The following is a 23,921-nucleotide window of genomic DNA, read 5'->3' as shown; positions in this document are numbered from 1 at the left end:
CACCTCTAATAATTGCCTTATTCAAATCTGAGAGGTTCCCCTTTTGCTTTGTAAAAAGTGCCCCTTCCCCTTCTTATAACTTACCCTTTTTCATCTTTGATAAGTGCCCCGTTCATTTTAACATGTGCCTCTTTTTCTTTTTAATAAGAGCCACTTCCCCCTTCTCATAAAAGCCCCCTTTCACCTCCGATAAATGCCCCTATTAAAATCTGATCGGTGCCCCTTTGCTTTCAATAAATGCACATTTACCTGCAGGGGCGTACGCAGGATTTTTTCAAGGGGGGGGGTTTTAAAATATTTTGCTCCCGAAAATTTGAAAATCGCGCCGGCCGAAAAGTCGCTCAGTGGGGGGGGGGGGGGGGGGGTAAGCGGACACTTTTTTTTTTTTTTTTTTGGAGGCCAAAAAAAATCGCAACGACTCAGCCGGCAGAAAAGTCGCTCAGTGGGGGGGGGGGGGGGGGGGGGGGGGGGGGGGGGGGGGGTAAGCGGACACTTTTTTTTTTTTTTTTGGTCTCAAAATTTCAAAATTTGACATTTTTTTACGTATGGGGGGGGGGTAAGGTCACCTTTTTTTTTTTTTTTTTTTTTTAAATAAAAAAAAAAAAAAAAAAAAAAAAAGCCAAAGGGGGGTGTTTTAGGTTTTTTTAGGGGGGTTTACATACATTAAAATACCAAAGGGGGGGGGGGTTTGAACCCCCAAAACACCCCCCCTGCGTACGCCCCTGTTTACCTGTATCATTAGTGTCCCTTTTTCATTCTCGTGAGTGCCTCTTTTCATATATGGTCAGTGACCCTTTTCAGATGCGATTAGTGCCCCTTTTCACATCTTTCCTATCCCTTTTTCATAAATGCCCATTTTCACTTCTTATATATGCCTCTATCAAAATCTGATGGGTGCCTCTTTTCCGTCGACAAATGACCATTTCTCATTCTCATACAATCCCTTTTCATCCTTGGTGCGTGCCTCTTTTTTTAGGTGTAAGAATTGCCCCATTTTCACCTCTGATAATTAGCCTTGGTACTTTCACACGTCCTCCTTTTTTCTAATTAGTATCTTAACCCTTTTGATAAGTCTCCCCTTTCCCTCTCATCATTAAACGTGCCCCTAATAAGAGCAATCCCCCCCCCCCAAAGCTCGCTCGCTACGCTCGCTCGTATTTTTGAATATAAGATGTTATAACTATGTAACTTATCAAAGGTCTTTTCAGTCTCCCGTTATGAGAATGTGCTTATAAGTATAACCCCATTAGGATTGGGGTCTTCCTCTTTTAATATAAGATGTCATTTTTCGCACTGCGACCTCACAAATCTTTAAAATTTGCTCGCTCGCGAATGAATTTCAGACTAACGCACCCAACAGCAAAGTATGATGAAATATCTTATATGATGTATAAAGAGAAACAAATATTGAAATCATCCCTGAAAATGTAATCACAATATAGGGGTATATACCAATGTCTAAAACATTGGATATTTCCGCTTTGAGATTTACCTTTGAAGGTGCCCCTTTTTCTCCAGAAAGTGCCTTTTTTGTTGCCCCCCCCCCCCCCCACTTTGTAAGTTGCTCCACCGCCTCCGGACTCAGCTATAGGGACCTGGAAATTGTTTCTGCTCTCGTTCATTGAAAAGCTTGGTTATTAGAGGATTATGTTATAGTTTGATCTTAATTAAGGGTATCTTCTTTTATCTTATTTGTTTACAGACCGTGATCATTGTTAAAGTCTACTGATCGACTGACACAAATAGCCAGATCTTATTTATGATCACGGTCTTCTACATTTTTCTTCTTCTTTTTAGTCTTCTTGGGTGATGCTTTTTCTGTTTCGCTTGTGTTCAATGGTGGCAGGCTCCTTCGTTTTGTTGGTGTATCCAAGGCAGTAGTCGCCATTTCAAACAATTTTCTGATTAAAATCACATAATTTGTTGTCCTGTAACAGTTCTTGATGTAATGATATCTAGTATCATTTTGGTTTTGTTGTTGTTGCTGCTGCTGCTGTGGTTGTTGTTGTTCAAGATGATTAACGTCAGGGCCGTAGCCAGAGTTTGATGTTTTTGTTTTTGTTTTTTTTTTTTTTTTTGGGGGGGGGGCACATACATGTTATTGATCGATGTCCTGGGAGGAGTCTAAAAAAAGTTAAACCAATCTTGGAAAAAATGGGGGGGGGGGCACCCCCCCCCCTCCCCGTGGCTACGGGCCTGATTAACGTTATCCACCTCCTTCTCCTCATCATTAATTCATCATCATAATGACTGCTTGGCAGTTAAGTCATCAAAATAGCTTTTGTATAATTATGCAAATCATTCAGGGTATGAAATAAACTCTGCCTCGACATGCAGATTGATACCACCCCCTCACCACAATCAATACAGTCCCAGAAATAATCAACAATTAATTAAAAAAATTAAAAAAAGTAATAACCCGAATTCGGTCTGACATTTTCTTCGAGGTCAAACTCATCAGCAATCTTTTAAAAATAATTCTGATATTCAAGAGGAGGATTACACCGATTAGCGAAATATGTCACAGCGGGAAATATTTGTAAAGTAATTAACCCGGGGAATTCCCTTCCTTATATTCCTATAATCGAAAGACAGGTTCTGGGGGCAAAATTTGCAACCAAGTCGTGCAGTGAACCCTAGTCATCAATAAACAAGTGATTTAACTATGATGAGTTTAACTTAGAACTCCAAGTTTAGGATTATAAATTGGCATGTCACTACTGTGTCAGACACATTTTAGTAGCCCTATATTACAGTGCGTAATAAAACCTGTACTAGTTTACCGTGAAAGGTGACCAACCGACCACATCACATATTTCTCTGTTTATAATATTGTTCCGTGTTAAGCTACTGTGGAAAACTTTCGCGAGATCGAGAAGTTATGTTAGATTACCCGGTAGTCATTTTCATTTAGGTTATGTGAACCTGTACGGCAAAGTTGGAAGTCATTTTGAGTGTTGTCTGTGATTCAACCTGATCTTTTTCGTAGACATGATTAGTTTCAGTGGATTCTACTAGAAGCAGTAAGCCAAGAATAAAAGGTGAGAAACGGGAGTGTTGTATGTGCGACGACGGCACGGTGCAAGGCCAAGGGTGTGTGAAGTCAACGTGTGTATATTCATTGCATTGTACAGGTGTAGGCCTAGTGTGTTGTACCTTGCCCGCATGCAGCCGAGGCCGAGGGGAAACTGAGCGATGAGCTAACGGGAAAGCACCGGGCTGGTGTGCAATTGTGTTAATGACGTGGTGCTTCGCACTCACTTGCACCTTCTAGATCTATGTCTTGACTATGAGCTTTAAAAGTCTGCATTTCGAGCTTCTGTACATGTAGACCCCAGGTTTGACATCATGTCTAAGTACAGACCGTTTGAAAATAAAAAGATATTAACTTAATCTGTTCATGAACATATTTTGTTTTCTTTTAACTCATTACTGAAATCTGACATTTTTGTAAACTCGAAATTGTAATTAATTGGTTATCTTCTTTATTTTCTCACTGAAAGACGAAATTACTTTGTTGGGCCGCAGTGCAGTGTAGTCTGTAAAGACAGTCATGCCTTATGGTTGACTTCTTACTCGTCTGCTCATTTCACAAAGCCAAGGACTGGGTGTCGGATCACGACATCGATTGAGAGGAAGGCATTTAATCTAGTTTTATGAATATTCACACCTGACACACATCCAGCTCTTGAGTCTTGTGCATGAGTGGCAAAAAGGTTGTTTATTTTCCCAGTGATTCTGTGTTATTTCCTTGAGGCCTTCCAGATACTGTATGCTCTTGGTTAATACTAATACTTATAGACCCAAGTAAAACCGATTCCTATTATTATTAAAGGGGATGTAGCATGACAAGACTACACATCTTTACCGTGTCCTGACTCACGGCCAATCGGGTATTATATGTATTCATGTGTGTGCCACATACATGTACGCAAAACCGAAGCATGAGGAGAACTTTGGTCTATTTCGCGAACGCTAGCGCGCGCTGACCCAGCTAATTAAGTCTATGTTTACGTGCAGTTGTCCAAAAGAAGCCGTAGATGGCGTTTACCAGTAACTGCCATGCCACAGCCCCTTTAAAGTAAGACTCATCCCCACATAGAGTTGGTTTACATCATCCTCCTTGATTGATACTCATTGATAGAGCCAAGTTTATTTATGTATTGCCATTTTTTGTGTTTTTTCTATTCCAGGAATAGACGTCGGTTTGGATTATCATTGATTGTTTTTGTGCAACTCCATTCTAAAAAAGAATGGCGTCAAAGTTGCGCAATATGGTGAGCAAGAAGAAGAGAAGATTCATCGATAAAGGCTTCGACTTGGACCTGAGCTGTATCCTTTTTTAAATGGCGGACAAATATTTGTAAAGTTTAAGGGGAAGTCCGCCCTGATGATAAGTTGGTTTGAATAAAAACAGAAAAATGGGAGAAAGAAATCAGTGAAAGTTTGAGCAATATCCAATTAAGAATAGGAAAGTTATGAATTTTTGAAGTTGTCATCAGTTTTTTAAAATGTAATATCAACAAATATGTTTTTGAAAATACAATGTACGCTCAGCACGAAAAAAGAAGAAAGTGCACACTATGATAATTAAGATTTTGAAATAAATATCTAATAGTAATACTAACATATCTTTCACACAATAAAAAAAAAAAAAAAATCATCTGTAAGATGATATGCTTTTGGAATTGTTCCATTCATGCATGAGTGAGCATAGCCATTTAACAATGAATTAGTCTTTAAAAAAAGATTGCAAAAAATGGGGCACCTGGCCATTCAAATGTTGATGAGCATTTCTTGTAAAAGAAAACACAAAGGTAAGACATCTTGACACTGCTTGTTAAAACCATGCAGTCCTGAGACTGCAGTTGACATATTTCTATTTCTTTAAGGTTTATGTCAAAATTTTGAACAGTAAAGCGTGTCTACTATCTTCTTTTTTTTCTTCCCCTGAGTGTAAATAAAATAGGAAGTTTGTCTGGGGCTTACATGGCTCACAGCCAAGGATCACAGCTCAGATCAATACAGATCATCGCTTCGGGATCCTCCTTGTTATCCCCTATTATTTCCTGTATCACCATAGGCCTGTCCTCATCAGCTCAAGATTGCCAAATATCCTGCTATTTGAACTATCCCGATCGCAAATTATTCAGTTAATTTGCGTCTTCATCAGCCCAAAGTTGCAATTAGCGGGAGATTTGGTTGAGATAATCATCCCAAGATATCTTGGGCTAGTTTGCAAAATATCCCTCTGTTTATCTGGTGCGTCCTCACCAGCCCGAAGACTCACACTATGCGCGAACGCTGAGCAAAATATCTTGAGCTCAAGTTCCGACGTCAAGTCTCGAGCTGATGAAGACGCGGTTTGTAACTTCAGGATTATTTCCCAAATTAAAAATAGCAAGCTATTTGGCAATCTCGAGCTGATGGAGACAGGCCTCATGTACATGTATACACTAGACAGGCCTCTGGTGCAATCCTTGGTGCACTGGCATCTTGAAGACAATCTAGTGAAAAAAATAAGCATATACTTTTTTTTTCGCTGGAGTACACGGTTGAAATTTATCTGTATTACTCCAGGTAGGCACCAGGGGGCCCTTTCTCGAAACCGTCATGAGTCTAACTTCTAAGACTTCAGCCCATTGAAACGTGTGTAATAGAATTACCACAGGTTTCTATGGGATGTCCACAAACTTCGACTTATGACGGTTTTGAGAAACTGGCCCTATGTACCTAGGGAATGAACACTGGCAAAAAAAAATACATTGGGGCTCGGGCGAATTAGCCCCCGAAATGCCCAAAAGAGCCCCCGAAAGTCATAAAAAAGCCCAACAAATTTTGCATAGAGTTCAATGCAAAACAAATTGAAGAGTGTTACTCTCAATGCAAGCAACCTTGAAAAGTAGCCCCCGAAATTTGTTTGATATTTTTTTCCCTGAACACTGGGGTACATGAACAGTATGTACAGACAGTACAGTGAATATGTACATGGTCCATTTTGGGGGAGGGGGTTGCTGCCTTCAGTGCCTTGCTTCAATTTGTATATCGTATTTCTCTATATTTGTACCTTATTCGGAAATCACTGGCACTATGATGAAAATGTGTTTGGATTGCATTGAGTCCATATTTAGTCTGGACCGGAAGCAGATTCTTTTGTAATATACGAAAGCTCTCCGCACTACCCGATGCTGATCGAGCTATAATGTAACTCTTTGGGTTCATTGATTCTACACAAGTGTACATGTATGTTTTTGACAGTGTGGCAGGGAAAATTAGACAGCATGGGATGATTAGGTACATGTACATGCCATGTGCGCGTCCGTGGAAACAAATGTGCATAGCAGATTTGATACAGTTCAGTTAATTGTTATAAGTTTGAAAGTAGGGTCCCATGCGTTTAGGTGTGGATTGAGTATCCACTTTGGCAGTACATGTAAATATAAAAGCAATATCTGCCCAATTAGAGCTTGGACCAATGAAAATACTTTATCTTCTTCTTTATTTGATGTTTTATTTTAAAAACACGCTTAGTTTGCCCTGATAATAAACTGGGTTAGTCTGAAAGCTAATGTAAGTCTTATCAATAAGAGCATTATCAAGTAATTCATTTGTTATTCTGAGGAGATAATTTATTTTCTCCCCTCTTATCTTTCACATTACTGAAGATGATTTTGTTTGTACAGACATTGTCTTTGAAAGCTGCTTTTATCTCGTTTGAAAGCGAAATGGTAATCGGCCCACCGCCATAGAAGAACTTTATCTTATCATACTATCAGCTTTATGGGTCACTGCTGCTTGGGGCCACAATCACTCAACTCTCTCCCTCCCCCTTGTTTGGCAGGCAGTTCTTGACCATTTATAAAACTGCTATAGTATGATACACACATTTGCATGTTAAAGGGAAAGTTTGAAAAAGAAGTGTACATGTATTTGCAATTTTTCTCCTGGTGAATATATTAGACCTATTTACTTGCATTGTTAAAAATTCATATTTTAGTCTAACCTGTATGTACTGTACATACAGTACATCTATCCAAGCAGTAGTGAATTGTACAGTGTATGCTCATCACAAGGTACGGGTTCAAATCGCAGCCCGGCACTAACGTCCTTGATTTAAATATGTTGGTAAACCGGTCTGTTGTAGTGCAGTACCCTAGTTAGAAAAGATTTACCCTCAACTTTTCTTTATGAGGTCCCCATTTGTGCAGATATCAACCATTAAGTCGTAAATATGGAGCTGTGTTAAAGTTCTCATGGTACACTTCCGCATGTTAATGTAATTAATAGGAAGAAATTAATATCCTTATGTAAATATGGTAGCAAAGGTTGCAAAGGGCAAGCAAAAGGTAGCAAGTTCATTTGTATGAAAGCAGAAAAATAAGAGAAACAGAATATTCAATAGAGAAAGTTTGAAATATGAGATTGCTAGATAAACTAGTAAACTACACAACCATTAAGTCGTAAATATGGAATTCTCATGGTACACTTGCTTATTATGTTACTGTATCAATATGAAGAAATTAACTTCCTTATGTATATGGTAGCAAAGGTTGCAAGGGGCAAACCGACCTTTGTAGCAAGTTTATTTGTATGAAAGTAGAAAAATAAGAGAAACAGAATATTCAATAGAGAAAGTTTGAAATATGAGATTGCTAGATCTAAGCTACTCGACCATTATGTCGTAAATGGAGCTGTGGTAAAGTTCTCATGGTACACTTCCTCCTGTAATACTGTATTTGATATGAAGAAATTTATATCCTTATATTTAAATATGGTAGCGGATTTCGTAAAGGGAAATCCAAGTTTATCCAACCTTTGTAGTAAGTTCATTTGTATGAAGACAGAATAGAGAAAGTTTGAAATTTGAGATCACTCAGTGAAAAAAATACACTGGGGCTCGGGGCGAATTAGCCCCCGAAATACCCCAAAGAGCCCCCGAAAATCAGAAAAGAGCCCCATAAATTTGCATAGAGTTCAATGCAAAAAAAAAATTTAGAATGTTATATTCATGCAGGCAAGCTTGAAAAGTAGCCCCCGAAAAATAAATATTGATTTTTTCCTTGAGATCACTAGATCTAAGCTACTCAACCATTACAGTGTAAGTAGTAAATATGGAGCCGTGGTAAAGTTCTTTGATATGAAGAATTGATGTCCTCACAGTATGTAAATGTAAATAAGTCCATGGAGTTCGTAAAGGGTAAGCCAACCTTTGTAGTATTAGTTTATTTGTATGGAGGCAGAAAAACAAGAGAAAGTTTGAAGTTTTTCAGATTATAAATAATAATGAAAGTTATAAATGTTTGAAATATAGAGATCTCTAGATCTAAGCTAATCTCAACTTGAACTTCGCAATTTGGTGAATGGATTTTGATGTACAGTACACCTATCATCATGGTCCACTCTCCCATTTGTCATTTGTCATTTACACAAATGTCATTAGGATAATTTCTATTTTTCTCCTACGTAAGTGCCTTCTCCCTGGGGGCACTACAGGTTCTCAAATAATTGTATTATGGATAGCATAATATTATAGGTCCTCTAGAAAGAAAAGACCCTGATCGTTAGTTATACATTTTGACAAATTTTAGTCATTTTGTGTGTTGAAACAACAGAAATGTGTACAGCACATTGTAGATGTACGTCACATTGTCACCAAGTCGGCCAATTTAAAGTGATAACAACTTTTTCAAAATTTCTAATTTTTTCCTGATTTCATTCAAGCTTTCACTAGTCCGCTTCTCTTGATTTTGTCTGCTTTCTTGTAGAGTACCTGTCTATTCGATTTTCCTTTAAAGGCACACTGTCCTACTTGAAGCTACTTGCTCCCTCTATATAGAAAACTTCCCCAATCGGTGCCTGTTGGTCCCCCATGATCCTCTTTTTCTTATGTTAAATGAGAGCTGAGTTAATGAGATAGCCTCCTGCTACAGTGACCTCGCTGGCTCGCTGGGCGGTCTAATCCCTTCTAGTTGAAGTAGTAACGCCTCCCTTTAATTTTGTTTTGTACATTGTATGTCCCTATACACATACGGGAAATTATATTCTAGACTGAGCCAACAAGGTTACATTAGGCCTGTCCTCATCAGCTTGAGTTAGCCAAATAACCCGTCATTTTAAACTATCCCGATCGCAAATTAGCCACTTAATGTGCATCTTCATCAACCGCAGTTGCAATAAGCAGGATATTTGGTCGAGAAAATATCCAGATAAAAAATATTGGTCTTGTTTCCAAAATTTCCCGCCATTAGGGAAATAGCTGGCTATATCCCGAGTAGTGCTGTAGTCAAACGTTTAACCGTCCGGTATCCGACCGCCCATGGCGGATTCCGTTTTCAATTGGACGGTTTCGTTTTCCCGTTTTTTTTTTTAAATTTTTTTTTTATAATTTTTTTTTTTTTTTTAATTTTTTTTTTTTTTTTTTTTTTTTTTTTAGTTTCGATTTATGCCCCTCCACCTGGCACTATGCCTGGCAATGTCTCCCAGCTCAGTAATCGGTGTGATGACTTACCACTTGGAAACTAGAACAACACTCCAATTTGTCTGTCATCTTGGTTTGAAAGTAATCTTTGTAATAGATCTCAATATATATTCATCCAAGTTTAACACATGGTGTACCACAAGGTTCTATCCTAGGTCCTCTACTGTTTTTAATTTACGTTAATGATCTTACACATTATTCTAAAACGACATTGTTACTATTATTTGTGACTAGTTCACAAGCACGAATCGGCGCCTTCAGTTAAATCACCTTCCTGCTTTTTCACACGGCAAAAAAAAAAAAAAAAAAAAAAAAAAAAAAAAAAAATTGGAGATATCCGTGATGTTACAGCTTTAATCCCGAGTCTGAAAATAGCGGATTATTTGGCAAACTCGAGCCGATGAAGAGAGGCCTATGTACATGTATGGACATGTATGTACATGTAAGATAGTTGTCAAATAATTATATTGGCTGTAGTGTACACGGTACCGGTAGTTGGTTGACAACTAAGCTTGGTACCGTTGAATGAGCAAGGATTAGTTGAATACTGGTAGGCCATTTTTGTAATGTAATCAAATTTAAGTTGTAAATCTTTGTTTAGTGCCTCGTTACAAATTATTTCATTCACCTGTTGAATATAATTGTATCTTAATAGTCGGAAAGCGAATCACATACATTACATGTTGTTAGATAGGGCAAGCCATAATGTTTGTCCTACCTAGCAATAGGGACTTTTAGATTTGCGTGGACTGATATGTGTGACGTCCTTTCAAGGCAGTTTATTAAAAGGATGTCGATCGTAGCAATCCACGTTGTCGTTGTGCAAATCTAAAATTCCATATTAACTACATGTAAAGTACATGCAATTTGCTTTCTGACTATTAAAGTACATTTATTCGTAACAGGTGAATGAAATAATATGAAATAATTTGTAACACTTACAGTAACAAAGAATTATGCATTAAATTTGATTGCCTTACAAAAACGGCCTATTGTCTAATAAGGGAATTTGTTTTACCCTGACCAGCAGTGCAGTCTGTCCATGTTCCTGTAACCGATTCACATCTATTTGTTAACCCAGTTATTAGATAATAATCACAGGTGCTCTGACAAACCCTCTTGTGACAATAGACAGGTTTATTAATTATACATTCCAATTCATGGATATTTCTTTCCTTGGGATTGTGTCTAGTGTCTAGTGATAAGTTCTTCCATCAATCTGTTACATGTATTAATGGATGAACTACAATATTTGGAATCCAGTGTGCATACATTACTTGTTGCTATGTGAGGCAAGCCTTTGGTAACCTTTCAGGTCATTAAGAACAACCGATGTTAGATAATTATGCATAAAGTTTGAATATGTGGGTATACTGGTCAGTTGCTCTGAGCTCTTCTTTGTAAAAAAAAAAATATTGGGTGAGGGTCAAGGTTGCAATCGAGTTTTAGTAGTATGGTGAATCCACTAGATGGCATTAGGCCTGTCCTCATCAGCTCGAGATTGCCGAATATCCCGCTATTTGAACTATCCCGATCTTTGAACTATCCCGATCGCAAATTATCCAGTTAATTTGCGTCTTCATCAGCCAGAAGTTGCAATAAGCAGAATATTTGGTCGAGATAATCAATGCAAGTTATCTTGGGCTATTTTGCTAAATATCCCGCTATTTGGCAAAATATCTTGCTATTTGTCCGGTGTGTATTCACCAGCCCAAAGACTCGCACTATGCGTGAACCAGAGCAAAATATCTTGAGCCTATCTAGATCTTGATTTTCGAGTTTCGAGGTCGAGTCTTGAGCTAATGAGGATGCGATTTGTAACTTCGGGATTATTTTCCAAAACAGAATTAGTGGGCTATTTGGCAATCTCGAGCTGATGGGGACAGGCCTCCACTAGATTGCAATGGATGCCTCCACAAAAGATGCAAGATAAAGTGCACATATCAGGCCAGTATGGGTTTATTATGCTTGACTGCTGTAATTCATGTCAGGGTTATTCACTATGAACATGACTGACAAAGAAAGCGGACAAAATATACAGTTTGTAGAACAGGTGTCACATGCATATTCACCTTTTTACATAATAGCAGTGAAGGGATGTTCCTTTGTCTACCTGAGGAACTGTTTATTTTGTCCGCTTTCTTTGTCTGTCATGTTCATAGTGATTATCAGTACAAGTTGAAAAGCTGATGCAATCTACTTATCTGTCCTACTTTAATATCAATTATGACATTCAGGAATATAAAGTATATTAAAAAAAATATTCTGTGGACACTTCAAATTATTGCTGGTACAGTTCTGCCAGCAATATACTCCATTTGACCTTTAAGGTGTGTGCGCCTAGAATTTATTATGCTGGCTTATATACTTTCACCGATTTTTGTCCTCAAAAGGTATATAATCATGTAAGAAGTGGGTGTACATGTATTTTGGTAGATAGAGCTGGCTATGTATTTCAAGTCCTCTTTGTGTTGTATAGTCTGTAGATGTATTTCTGTATTATCGATGTGTAGGCTTGACTTCTGTCCGTAATGCTCTTGGGAATAGTGGTCATAGGAATCGACTGTCAAGAGACCCCCAATGAGACTGAATTTCCTATACTCTGATAGCAGAGTTACACGGTGACATCTTCAGCCGCTGACGCTCGCTCCGTGAATCTCAACAATTGATTGGGGTAAATTTAGAACACTGGGATGAGTGGCTACGTCATCAGTGTCGTGGGTCCTTACGTTAACGCTTCCGCGTCGGTGATCGGTATATATATATATATATATATATATATATATATATATATATATATATATGGCTAACAACCAAATTTAATGTCCTTTGGCTGCCTGAAATTCATCTCTTGCTATATCTCTTTCTCTCTAGCTATCTCTCTATCTATCTCTCTATCTATCTCTCTCCCTCTCTACATTTTTGTATGTCTCTGTCTGTCTCTCTCTGTCTCCCTCTTTGTCTGTCTGTCTCTCTCACATTGTGTCACTTTTATTTTACATTTCTACTTTCTGCTCGTGTCTGTCTTCTCTTTCTCTTTTTAATTCTTTATCGCTCTCTCTCTCTAATTTTATCCATCTGTCTGTCTCTCTCCCTCTCTACGTCTCTGTCTCTGTCTGTCTCTCTCTCTCTCTCTCTCTCTCTCACCCTGTTTCTCTGTGTCTCACATTGTGTCACTTTTATTTTACATTTCTACTTTCTTCTTGTGTCTGTCTTCTCTCTCTCTCTCTCTCTTTAATCATTTATATATCTCACTCTCTCTCTCTCTCTCTCTCTCTCTACTCTACTCTACTCTAATTTAATTTATCTGTCTACTTACTATTTTTGTCATCCACCTACCTGCTCTACATTTCTACCTCTTAATTTATTACCTTACAATTTTCTCCTAAAATAAGTTCTTCCGTGGAGGCATATAGAAAATGAAAGAAAGTGTGATAAAGCGGGACATCCTGATCACACTATTTCCTTTATTTCTCTACATTTAAAGCTTCTTCCTCTTCACCTCCCTTTCTTTCCTCTCTTCTCTTTTCTCTCTACCTCCTTTTCTTTCCCTATCCTCTACCTTAATTTCTCATCTTTCTCTTTCTTTCTCCCTCTATCTACATGTATTTATCTATCTATCTCTATCTCTCTTGCTCTTTTTATACCGTTTTTGTCTTCTCTTGTCATTCCTTCCCTGTACTCTTTGTCTACCCATCTTATCTGCTCTGTATCTCTTTTCTTTTCTCTCCCTCCCTTTCACTTATCACTCTATCTCTATCTCCCGTTCTCTTCTCTCTCCCATTTCTCTTCTCTCTCTTCCTTCTCTTTATCTTTCCTCATATTTCTGTATTCTACCTTCTTCACTGCCATTTCCACTACTCTCTATCTCTCTCTCTCTGCCACCCCTCCCCTCTCCCTCTACTCTTGTAGCTTTAACTTATTGAATAGGGATGCAATGTAAATTCAAAGTCTTTGTGGTATAGCTAAGTATGGTTATTCCGTACGAGTCCAGGGTTCAGGATATAACAGTAAAATCATCACAAATAAATTAAATTGGAGTGGAAATGAGGCTATTACCTGCCTGCATGACTAACTCATAAACCTTAATTATTCATCTTGTTTGCTCCCTTTTTATTCAATGTTCCTTTGTGTGATATTGGGGGGGGGGGGGGGGGGGTCTGTAAACTTGTAAAGGAAAATAGAAAGAACTTCATCTGTAACACTCACGGTTAAATGCTCCTTTTTCTTTTAGGCTAAATGTACCTGCTTTTTTAAACTATTGAAAAATAAATCAATTCATAATATACAAATAACATAGATCAATGATGGTGTGATACAGTCAAACCGGTCTACAGCAACTGCCCAAGGGAAACACAAAAAGTGGTCTTTGTAGACAGGTTCCTTGTACTGTACATGTTTCAATGAGAAACCATTTTCAAGGGAAATAAAAAAATGTGCTTGTTGTAGACAGGTGGTCACTAAAGCAGGTTTGACTGTAGTAAGAAATTTTGTATATAAGGTAGTTTTGGAACGGTGTGTGACACATGATTTGTGCCAACTTTGTGGTTTGAAACCTACGATTCTTGGAGAGCGGAACAAAAAAGATTGTTTGATCCAGCTCTTTGAAAGTTTGATGACACTGATCCACTTTCATTACACACAATCATAAAATTGCCAAGTCTGCCACAACTAGTGTGTCATAGAACTTGAGAACAAATTTAGTCACTGTGTAAACAAGCTTTAAATCTGTAGTGAATATCCTAAACATTAATGTGGACTTTACTTCAGTGCTTAAAGAGAAGGTTGAGTTCTGGGAAGAGGTGAACAATTATTTGTGAGCGTTATCATTCTATTATGCAAGTGTGGAAGAACATCAGATAAAAAATGTTCCCTTAAAAGCATGGCTCTTCAAATGCCGTAATATTCTAAATATGGCATGTAACATCATAAAAATTGGGACAGATTTTTATGCCACATGTTCGTATAGTCCCATATACATCTTTCTATGTACAGTAAGTTTACCAAGACTGGGCCAAATTTCTTATCATTTTGATATGATTCCAGAACCTTGCAGTACACACCAATACTTAAATGCTAGTTGACAACCTCTTCTGATCGATTCCACAACGTTTCTTTCACAATGCAACGTTTGACCAGAGAACTCAACTTTATCTTTAAATCTGTAGAGAAAATGGAACATTAATGTGGAGTGGACTTTACTTCACAGCTTAAAAGCTGGTTGTGGTCACGTCGATCCTTGGTCACATGATTGCTCAGACACGTAGGTGGGTGTTTCACAAAGACAAAGATCGACTTTAAGTTGGACTTAACTATGGCAGTCTGTTCATGCCAATATTTTCTTTCATCATTCACTGGCATTGGTTTCTCAAGGGACGTACCAATCTACAGAATTTACATTTTTTGATAATTGATTATTGAAGAAAAAAATATTATCTAAAGATCATAATGGTGAGAGCAATCAGTGGCATTAAGGCCTGTCTGTCATAGTTAAGTCCAACTTAAAGTTGATCTTAGTCTTTGTGAAACACCCCCCTGGAACATTAATGTGGACTTTACTTCAGAGCTTGAAAGCTGGTTGTGGTCACGTCAATTCCTTGGTCATGTGATTGCTCAGACGTACACCAGGAAAGGCCAATCACAATGCTCACATGATAGTGTATCAAGCAAGCATGTCCAGACATGTGTGTTGATTGAGATGTTGACTGTACAGGTGCATTTTCATTAGTCCAAGATTTCAAAATAGGCCTCGAACTCTGATTGGGGAAGTTGTTCCGATGACGGTGGAGAAGAAAGTAGCGTTTCGCTGCTGCAACTTGTGCTAGCTATATGTACGTGTATTGACCCAAGTCATTTTAGTGTAATCTGTGAAAAAAACTATTTTTTTATCTGGTCAAATGTCAACATGGATAGTTTACTGAAAAGATGCATTCAGACGTAATCCTGGCGTACTAGAGCACACCAGGTTGTGTCTTAATGTGTCTTTTCAGTTACAACAACCACAACAACAAAAATATAAAATGTGTGCAAATAAATTATAAAGAAAAAATTAAAGTTCCATTCTGTATTTTCAGCTTTTTGAAATTCAGCTCATTTTATTTCAGTCAATTCAATAAGCCAGTTCACGGTTGCAGTCTGAGGATGAGCAGATAAGGTCATTGCAGAACAAATTTTGAAATACACGGAGACGAAATACTGGATACGTGCTCATGAAAGTTATGTAACATTATTCATTCATGCACATTCAGTGCACTCCATGATACACAGGTGGAAGTATTCTTTGAAAAGGGGAAACAAAGGCTATTTACATAGCACCTCCATCGCTGTAGGAGTGATTATTTCAAAATGTAAAAAGTGGAACCTCTTCACGTTTTTAAGATCTGTGGATATTCGGGGTCATTGCAGTAATGTGCTAACCTTGAACTGGTCTATTCATTTCATTCAATTCAATAATGGTCTTTATTAGTAAAGTACAATGCATTGCAACCAAAGCCTCAATTGAGCATGTTTACATTTGTTTACATATTTCACTTGAACGTCACAACCACTGCATGTATAATTGCACTTGACTCAAAGTTTTAATTACCTCTGAAATTTGCTTATCAGTGCATTATTCATAACTAGTATTTATCACGATCACAGTTGGCGGACATGTTCCAACTAATAAATGCCTAAATTGACAGAAGTCAGAATCTTTGTGTACGGTGTATATGTACTGTAGTACATGTATCTATGGTGACAATAAACCACAGGAATTCATTTGTTTGTTTACATGAAGAGCATTACAATACCCTTTTGTTTGGTAAATCCTACTCATGAACCTGGTCAGGGTCAATTTTTCATACCGTGCTCAAGGGTGAATTAAGGTTCTGATTTTTGCACCAGATTTGGGGCTACCTTTTTTTAGCATGATTAGACTCGGAGCTACTCTGATGAAACAAGGCCATAATAAGCCTCATTGTACATTCATGTACAATGGTATGTAAATGCATTCATGTGTACATGTTAGTATGCTAGTCTGCAGGCATGACTCTATTTTTGCACTTTTACACCAATTCATCCAGCCTTGAACAGAGCCTAGCTCTCTCAGTCTCCGGCTTCATCAAATAAGAGCAGCTAAAGTACAGAGCCTATGTAGTATGCTTTCAGTCTAGTCTTACAGTGCAGACACTGTTATGCACAGTGACTGACAAGTGACAAGGGTCTGTGCCTGCAAACTTGGTCTGTGCTATGAGACTACACCGCTTCTTGCGTGCAGTTTACATGTGTTACGTCATCGGCTTGTACGAGCTAGGTCACTTCACATGTGACTCACAGAGCACTAGCCACTTACTAATATTGCCTTATTTCCCAGGTAATAGACAGATGACTGTGCTTGCCGTGTTGCCAAATTGTTCTGAAGATCACATTTAGAATTGTGTTAGTCTTTTTTATTTTTGGGACAGTGCCCTTACATCCACACTTGTATTTACACGTACATTACATTAAAAACAGCAATTACAAAGGAAGCTCTGGTTTTTCTTTAAACACTGTCTAGATGCCTACATGTCTGATGATTAAATGTTTGAGAGAACAGGGAAAAAATTAATATTTATTTTTCGGGGGCTACTTTTCAAGCTTGCCTGCATGAATATAACATTCTAAAATTTGTTTTGCATTGAACTCTATGCAAATTTATGGGGGCTCTTTTCTGGTTTTCGGGGGCTCTTTTGGGCATTTCGGGGGCTAATTCGCCCCGAGCCCCCGTGTATTTTTTTCACTGTGAGAGAATGTAGCCTTGAGACATCCTACCTGTACATGTGCATGAAGGACTTGGGATCCTACCTGTACATGTAGATTGCCAGTGTTCTATTCAGCCTGTATTAAATGCTGTTTTTAGTCTTTCCTGCTTCTTCACGATTTTGCCAAGTGCACTTTTTAAAATAAGAATCAACCTGTTTACTAACAAATTCAAATTTATGGGTGTTTCTTTTCCTGGAGACCTAGTGACTAGGCATTCCATTCACTATGAATATGACAGACAAAGAAAGCGGACAAAATATACAGTTCCTCAGGTAGACAAAGGAACATCCCTTCACTGCTATTATGTAAAAAGGTGTTTGTTTATATGTAAACATTTATTCATTTTTGCTAGCAATATTTCATATCTTGTATTTAAAAAAAAATCTTTTGTTGTTGTTTTGTTTTCTTGTTACTACTTTAATGTTTTGATTTAAAAATGTATTCATTGTTATATATTTGTCCTCATTTGCTATGTTATCTTTATGTTTTTTTGAATGCTTTTTATATTGATGTAAACTTGCATTTTTAGTCTTCGGACTTGTTGACAAGTAATGAATAAAACCTTATTTGAACTTGAACTTGAAGGTGAATATGCATGTGACACCTGTTCTAAACATTTTTACATAATAGCAGTGAAGGGATGTTCCTTTGTCTACCTGAGGAACTGTATATTTTGTCGGCTTTCTTTGTCAGTCATATTCATAGTGCTAACCCTGTTATTAATCGATGAACTACAATACTTGGAATCCAGTCTGCATACATTACTTTTTGCTATATCAGGTAATCCTCGGGCAAGCTTGCAGGTTGTTAAGAACAACCTTTCTTTGAACAGTATGCATATAATGTGAATGTGTTGGTAAACCGTTCCGTTCTCTTTGTACCAAAGTTTGAAATCCGAAGGCTCGCATATAAACAAACAGTCAAACCTGTCTATAAAGACCACCTAAGGGTGGATTCCTATAGTACATGTTTCAATGAGCTACTATTTCAAGGGATACAAAATGTGGTCTTTGTAGACAGGTTGTCTTTATAGACAGGTGGTCACTAAAGCAGAGTTGACTGTATCTAGTATAACTTGATGAGTACTCTTAGAAGAACTCCCTGATATTGTATCTCTATTTTTGTTCAATTTTGTTACATTGAGTATGATTTGTATTTACCTTAACTATGAATGTTATCGCAGACATCTATCCAAACATTATAGCCATGGGTTTCCCTGCCGAGTCGCTAGAAGGGGTCTACAGGAACAAACTGGAAGTTGTGGTCAAGTGAGTATCTACCTAACATTAGGCCTGTCATTATCAGCTCGAGTTTGCCAAATAACCCACTATTTTAACCAGTTAATTTGCATCTTAATCAGCCCGCCGTTGCAATTAGCGGGGAAATTTTGTCTTGTATTCAAAATATCCCGCTATTTGGGAAATAACAGGCTAATTTGCGCCCCGTCCGAGCTAGTTTGGGATGAACGTATCGATCTGGTGAAGACGCAATTTTGAGCTTAGGGATAATATCCTGAGTCTGAAAATAGCAGGTTATTTGACAAACTCAAGCTGATGAAGCCAGGCCTACAGTATCTTCAACATGGCAGGAATATATCCAATGCATTTTGTTGTCATACAAAATTTTTGTTAGGTGACACGTAGGAGCTTACATATAGGTGCTATTGTCACTAGTGTGCATTCACATGTTATATTTTGGATATCGTATTTTGGATTTTACCTACTGAAAAATGAAAAATAAAGTCATGTAAAACAATAAAGTAAAGTCATTTCTATAGCGCTCTTTCAAACTAACTGTTGTTTCACAGCGCTTTACATAAAAATTGTTGAAGAATCTATTGTTGATCATGGTCAAAGAGGAGAGTTTTGAGACAAATTCGGAAGACATCCAGTGAAGGTGATAAACGAATAAAACATGGAAGCTCATTCACGTAATCAATTTAAGTGTAGTGCATTTTTATGCTCTGTCATGACTGCACATTTGATGTTGTACAGTAAATGTAGTCCCATTGTGTATAAAGCCCTTGCATAGAGATGTTTCAAGGGTTTGATGTCATAGAGGTGTTATAGGCATACTTGTTAAAGTAACCTTACACTTATTAACGTTTCACTTTCGATCACAGTCTCTGTGATTCAACCAGTTCATTCACACTCCCTATTTAAAGGACGCAGACAGTATGAAACCTCAGCCAATCACATGGGCCTGAATTCACAAAGGAGGTTTAAATTTAACCCATGGTTTAAATCTTCTAATTACTTTTAACCCATGGTCTAAAATTAGAGCAAAATAAGTGCGACACAGTCAGAGATCCAGTAATAGACGCAAGCGCGCAAGGCAAGGTCACTTAATTTGCGCTAATTTTAAACCATGGGTTCAATTTAAACCTCACTTGTGAATTCAGGCCATAAAGACTTAGGGACTTCAGTAGAAAGCGCCTCATAAGCTTTGTTTTATTATTACTATCATTATTATATATGTACATATGGACAAGATCATTAGTTACTGAAGGGATTAAGTATTTTCTATTCAAATTATGATATCAGGTAAATCTACTCAGAAACAAAATTATGTTTACGGGTTACATGTACTGCACATGTAGGGTTGTGACATCACAGTTACTTTTATTTCTGTGTAGTTGCATTTTTTTGTTAAAGGCCAGCTTTTTCGGGGGACAAAATGATCAATGAAATCAGATTAAAGATAAACTTGAGTTCTGGTAAAAAAAAGAAAATTAATTCTCACAGAATCAAACGAAACTTACACTGAATGTTCAAGATTACAAATAAATGACATGTGCCAAACAATTTTGGAAGAAAATGTATACTGGCTGAGTAATGAGCATAGAAAGACAAGGAAATCAAGGTAGTACCAGCCCCGACACCATGTGTGTTGTCCCATATATAGCTTTCCGTGTACAGCGCTTGTTACTTTACCAAGACTCGGTCAAATTTATTATGATTTTGATGACTCCAGAACCTTGCAGTGCACACCAATACTTACATGCTACATGATCAACTGTTTCTGATCCTTTCCACACCTTTTCTTTCACAATGCAATCGCATTACCAGTACTAAAGTTTATCTTTAATTTGATCTTCGTTTCAATTTATTATAATGATTTCTGTTCATGTATACTGTATAAAATGTTCCTGTCCTGACTGTTTAAATCATAGTCCATGTTGTATACCAGACAAAGTCTAATTATTTATCATTGCATTTTGTTTGTTATAGTGCGTAGAGACTTCGGTGGTAACCGCTGTATAAGCACCGTTCTTATTTTTATTATTAAAGTGTATTTTCGTACTCAACTTTCTATACAGATTTTTCAATGAGAAGCATGGAGAGAGGTACAAGGTGTATAACTTGTAAGTATCAGGCGGTTAGAGAAATCATTGCAGGGAAAAAAATTAATATTTATTTTTTGGGGGCTACTTTTCAAGCTTGCCTGCCTGCCTGAAAATAACATTCTGAACTCTTCGTCAATTTATGGGGCTCTTTTCTGATTTTCGGAGGCTCTTTTGGGCATTTCGGGGGCTAAAATCGCCCCGAGCCCCCGTGTATTTTTTTCACTGAATCATTGGTGTATGGTTTCCTTGTCATTCTGATGCACATGTAATACAGAAATAGATGAAACAGATTAGAAGAACCTGCCTTGTTTGCCCGACTTCCTTCAATTTAAGGAAGCCAGGCAACAGAGGGTTTCTTTTTTAATGATGTCATATGCTAATAATAAACTTGGTGTAATGTACCTCAAATCAGTTAATACATTGTATTATCATATCCTTCATTTGTAAGATTTTATTGTAATGTCTTAGATGATATTCTTTATTCGAAATTGAAAAATTCTGTGGAAAAGTCATTCAGTATCGCTTGGAATTGACCATGTGTATTGTAAGCAAGCCCTTTACATGTACAGTTAATAACTAAATTATTCATACCCTTACCAAGTTTTGTAAATTATGAAGTATGTGAAAATTGATTTGACCCGATTTATGTTTTCTGGAGAATGTGACGTATCAAAGCATACATCTAAAAGTATTCAACAAAGGCCCTAGTTCAACCAGTCCTCCTTTCATTCTTGAGTTATGAAGAACACAAAAACATCAAATTTTCAAGGGGTATGTATAATTTAGTTGTAAACTGTATTTAATACATTCTTATTGTTTTCTTTCGACGATACACCATCTCAGATAGTCTGTGTGTTTTGTTACCTCCAGGTGTAGCGAGAGGAACTATGACACCACCAAGTTCTACAACCGAGTTGCACATTATCCTTTTGATGATCACAACCCTCCCAGATTAGAACTGATCAAACCGTTTTGTGAAGATCTAGACAACTGGCTCGGGGCGGACGGCCAGAACGTGGCCGCAATACACTGTAAAGCCGGCAAGGTATGTATAGAATTGCTTCTATTAACCCATTAACAACTAGAGATTTTGTAAAAATAGCCTATTACTCACTGGAAGATGTTTCAATATTGCTCTCATTTTGACATTTTTTCTGAACAATATGAAACATGCACTATTTTTTCTATGCAGACACCTACTGTAGACATTGTAAGGATTACGCACATATAACATTAAAATGGTAGACCCTAGAATGGATACTATAGCGCGTTGAAAATGGAAGGGCGGTTTCGAGGGGTTCAGTGAGTACAAGGAAGGGCGGTTTCGGGCGGTTTAGTTGCTATTGGGTTAAAACCAACTTTATATCAGGGTGGACTTTCTCTTTAAGGACTCTTAAGTGCACTCTGATGAAATCTGATTCATATTTGAAGCATTTTTAAACAAATTTTATGACTAATATTTCACAAATAATATTTTGGTTGAGAAGGAATATTAACCTGTAGCTGATGTTCAACTCTGTACAATCAGAATTCAACCCTAGCTGATTTTCAAACCAGGACAATCAAAATTCAACATAAAACATGAAAATGTAATTGAAATAAGGAGTGAATTTGAGAGTTTGTGTCATCTTATTTAATTCTGGTGTGTTGCTACATGTAGTTGAACAGTTCTTGTTTTCCTGCTTCCAACATCTGACATTTTGTCAACTTTAAATACATAATCCCATTGAATTGCTGTGAACAGTGAAAGCCTGTCTTACTTTGAATGTGCCACATGTGATAGGTTTGAACTATCAAACGATAAATGTGTGGAGTATCAGTTTCATATTGTTCAATTGTTCTCTGCTCTCATACTTCAACTGTTTGATCATTTATAATATTAATTACATGTGCATGTTCAGTATTCTACTTTTTAAAACACCTGTAGTACATCATACACACGGTAGTATGGTGAATAATGTCTAGAGGGGAAGGCCACAAGTTACGAGAATATTCTTTAGCATCTTTGATTTATATGTTGAAGCCCCACTGCCCTACTTGTAGCTACTTGCGCCCTCTCTACAACCAACAATGCCTAAGTGGTACCCGTTGATCCCCCATGATGCCTTTTTTCTTATGTTAATTGAGCGCTGATTTGATGAGATAACCACCTGTCAGTGACCTTGCAGGGAGGTCTAATCCCTTAATACCAAACTAGTGCAGAGGGGCTTTAACCCATAGCAGTACAGTCACTACAGTGACTCCTTTTAGCTACGTTTTTAACATTTGTTGCGGGGTCCAAAATGCTAGGAATTACACTTAACGCATGAGCAGAAAGATTGAAAAATCAAAGATAATTTTGAGGCTATTTTCAATGCAATATGTTGTGCCATTCTCAAGTTCTCTCGAGTATTAGCTCTCTGAAAATTCAAAATCTAAAGCTTTGAAAATCGGAAGTTGTTGACCTAAAACTTGCTATCGACTTGATGACATCATCTTCTGTGGAGTACGCATATTCACAATGACTTTGCATTAATTAAGCACGGCCCATCGCCTCACCTATATAGGTGATCCAGTCGGGTCCGCAAGTTATGCAGACACTGTAACTTTGGCAAATTTGACCCGTAATTTGGAGGGGTGTGGAAAATGAGGTTTTTATTTGCTTTTGTGCAGTAATAAATGGGTAAATACCTGTTATTCCTTTATATTTGTATTCTACATTCAATCAGTTTTGCATTTATATCAAGTTGTAATTTCATCAGATACGGTCTTTGCCATTCTGTTTATGTTGTTTTTCTTTCATACAAACCAATTCATTACAAGGGTTGGATTGCCTTTTAAATTAACTTGCCCTTTAAATTAACTTGCCCTTTAAATTATCTTGCCCTTTAAATCGTCTTGATGTCTGTGGTACATGTATAATCTATCGCATTATAATACAAGGCGGAACAGGGAGATAATGTGTATTGCATTTTTTTTCCTTGACAGGGACGGACGGGTGTAATGATCTGTGCATACATGTTACATAGAAGGTTATACCAGACGGCAAGTGAGGCATTAGATTTCTACGCATCCAAACGGACAAAGAACAGAAAGGTACCTAACTCTCAACTCAATTAACAATTCTACTACTTGTAATGCTGTTAAAGGCATCCTTAAATCTGTGATGCATGGCTCAGTTTCTGTGATATGGTGTACTATGGAAGCCCTAAAAAAAAAGCGCTTCAAAAAGATGAATTGCCTCAAAAAAAGTAAAAAATCTTTGAGTGACCAGTTTTACCTTACTCATTTTCCCCAATAGACTGTAGAGTAAAGGAGCCCGTAATCGGCCAGCTC

General features: G+C 37.5%; 1 protein-coding gene across 1 annotated transcript in view; it reads left to right on the top strand.

Annotated features, from left to right (window-relative positions):
• The first annotated feature begins 2,829 nt into the window (after positions 1 to 2,829).
• The window catches only part of LOC115918458 (phosphatidylinositol 3,4,5-trisphosphate 3-phosphatase and dual-specificity protein phosphatase PTEN-like), a 29,568-nt gene continuing 8,476 nt past the window's right edge, over positions 2,830 to 23,921 (top strand). The window contains exons 1-6 of the mRNA XM_030979488.1: positions 2,830 to 3,041; positions 4,194 to 4,332; positions 18,444 to 18,528; positions 20,580 to 20,624; positions 21,477 to 21,651; positions 23,574 to 23,681. Of these exons, the coding sequence (XP_030835348.1) occupies positions 4,254 to 4,332; positions 18,444 to 18,528; positions 20,580 to 20,624; positions 21,477 to 21,651; positions 23,574 to 23,681 (492 nt within the window). The 5' untranslated portion in view covers positions 2,830 to 3,041; positions 4,194 to 4,253. The remainder of the gene's footprint in view (positions 3,042 to 4,193; positions 4,333 to 18,443; positions 18,529 to 20,579; positions 20,625 to 21,476; positions 21,652 to 23,573; positions 23,682 to 23,921) is intronic.

This window comes from Strongylocentrotus purpuratus, unplaced genomic scaffold (genome assembly GCF_000002235.5).
Source record: "Strongylocentrotus purpuratus isolate Spur 01 unplaced genomic scaffold, Spur_5.0 spur5_scaffold_10, whole genome shotgun sequence".
Classification (NCBI taxonomy): domain Eukaryota; kingdom Metazoa; phylum Echinodermata; class Echinoidea; order Camarodonta; family Strongylocentrotidae; genus Strongylocentrotus; species Strongylocentrotus purpuratus.
Note: the sequence above shows the minus strand (reverse complement) of the source record. Positions and strands in the feature narration are given on the sequence as shown.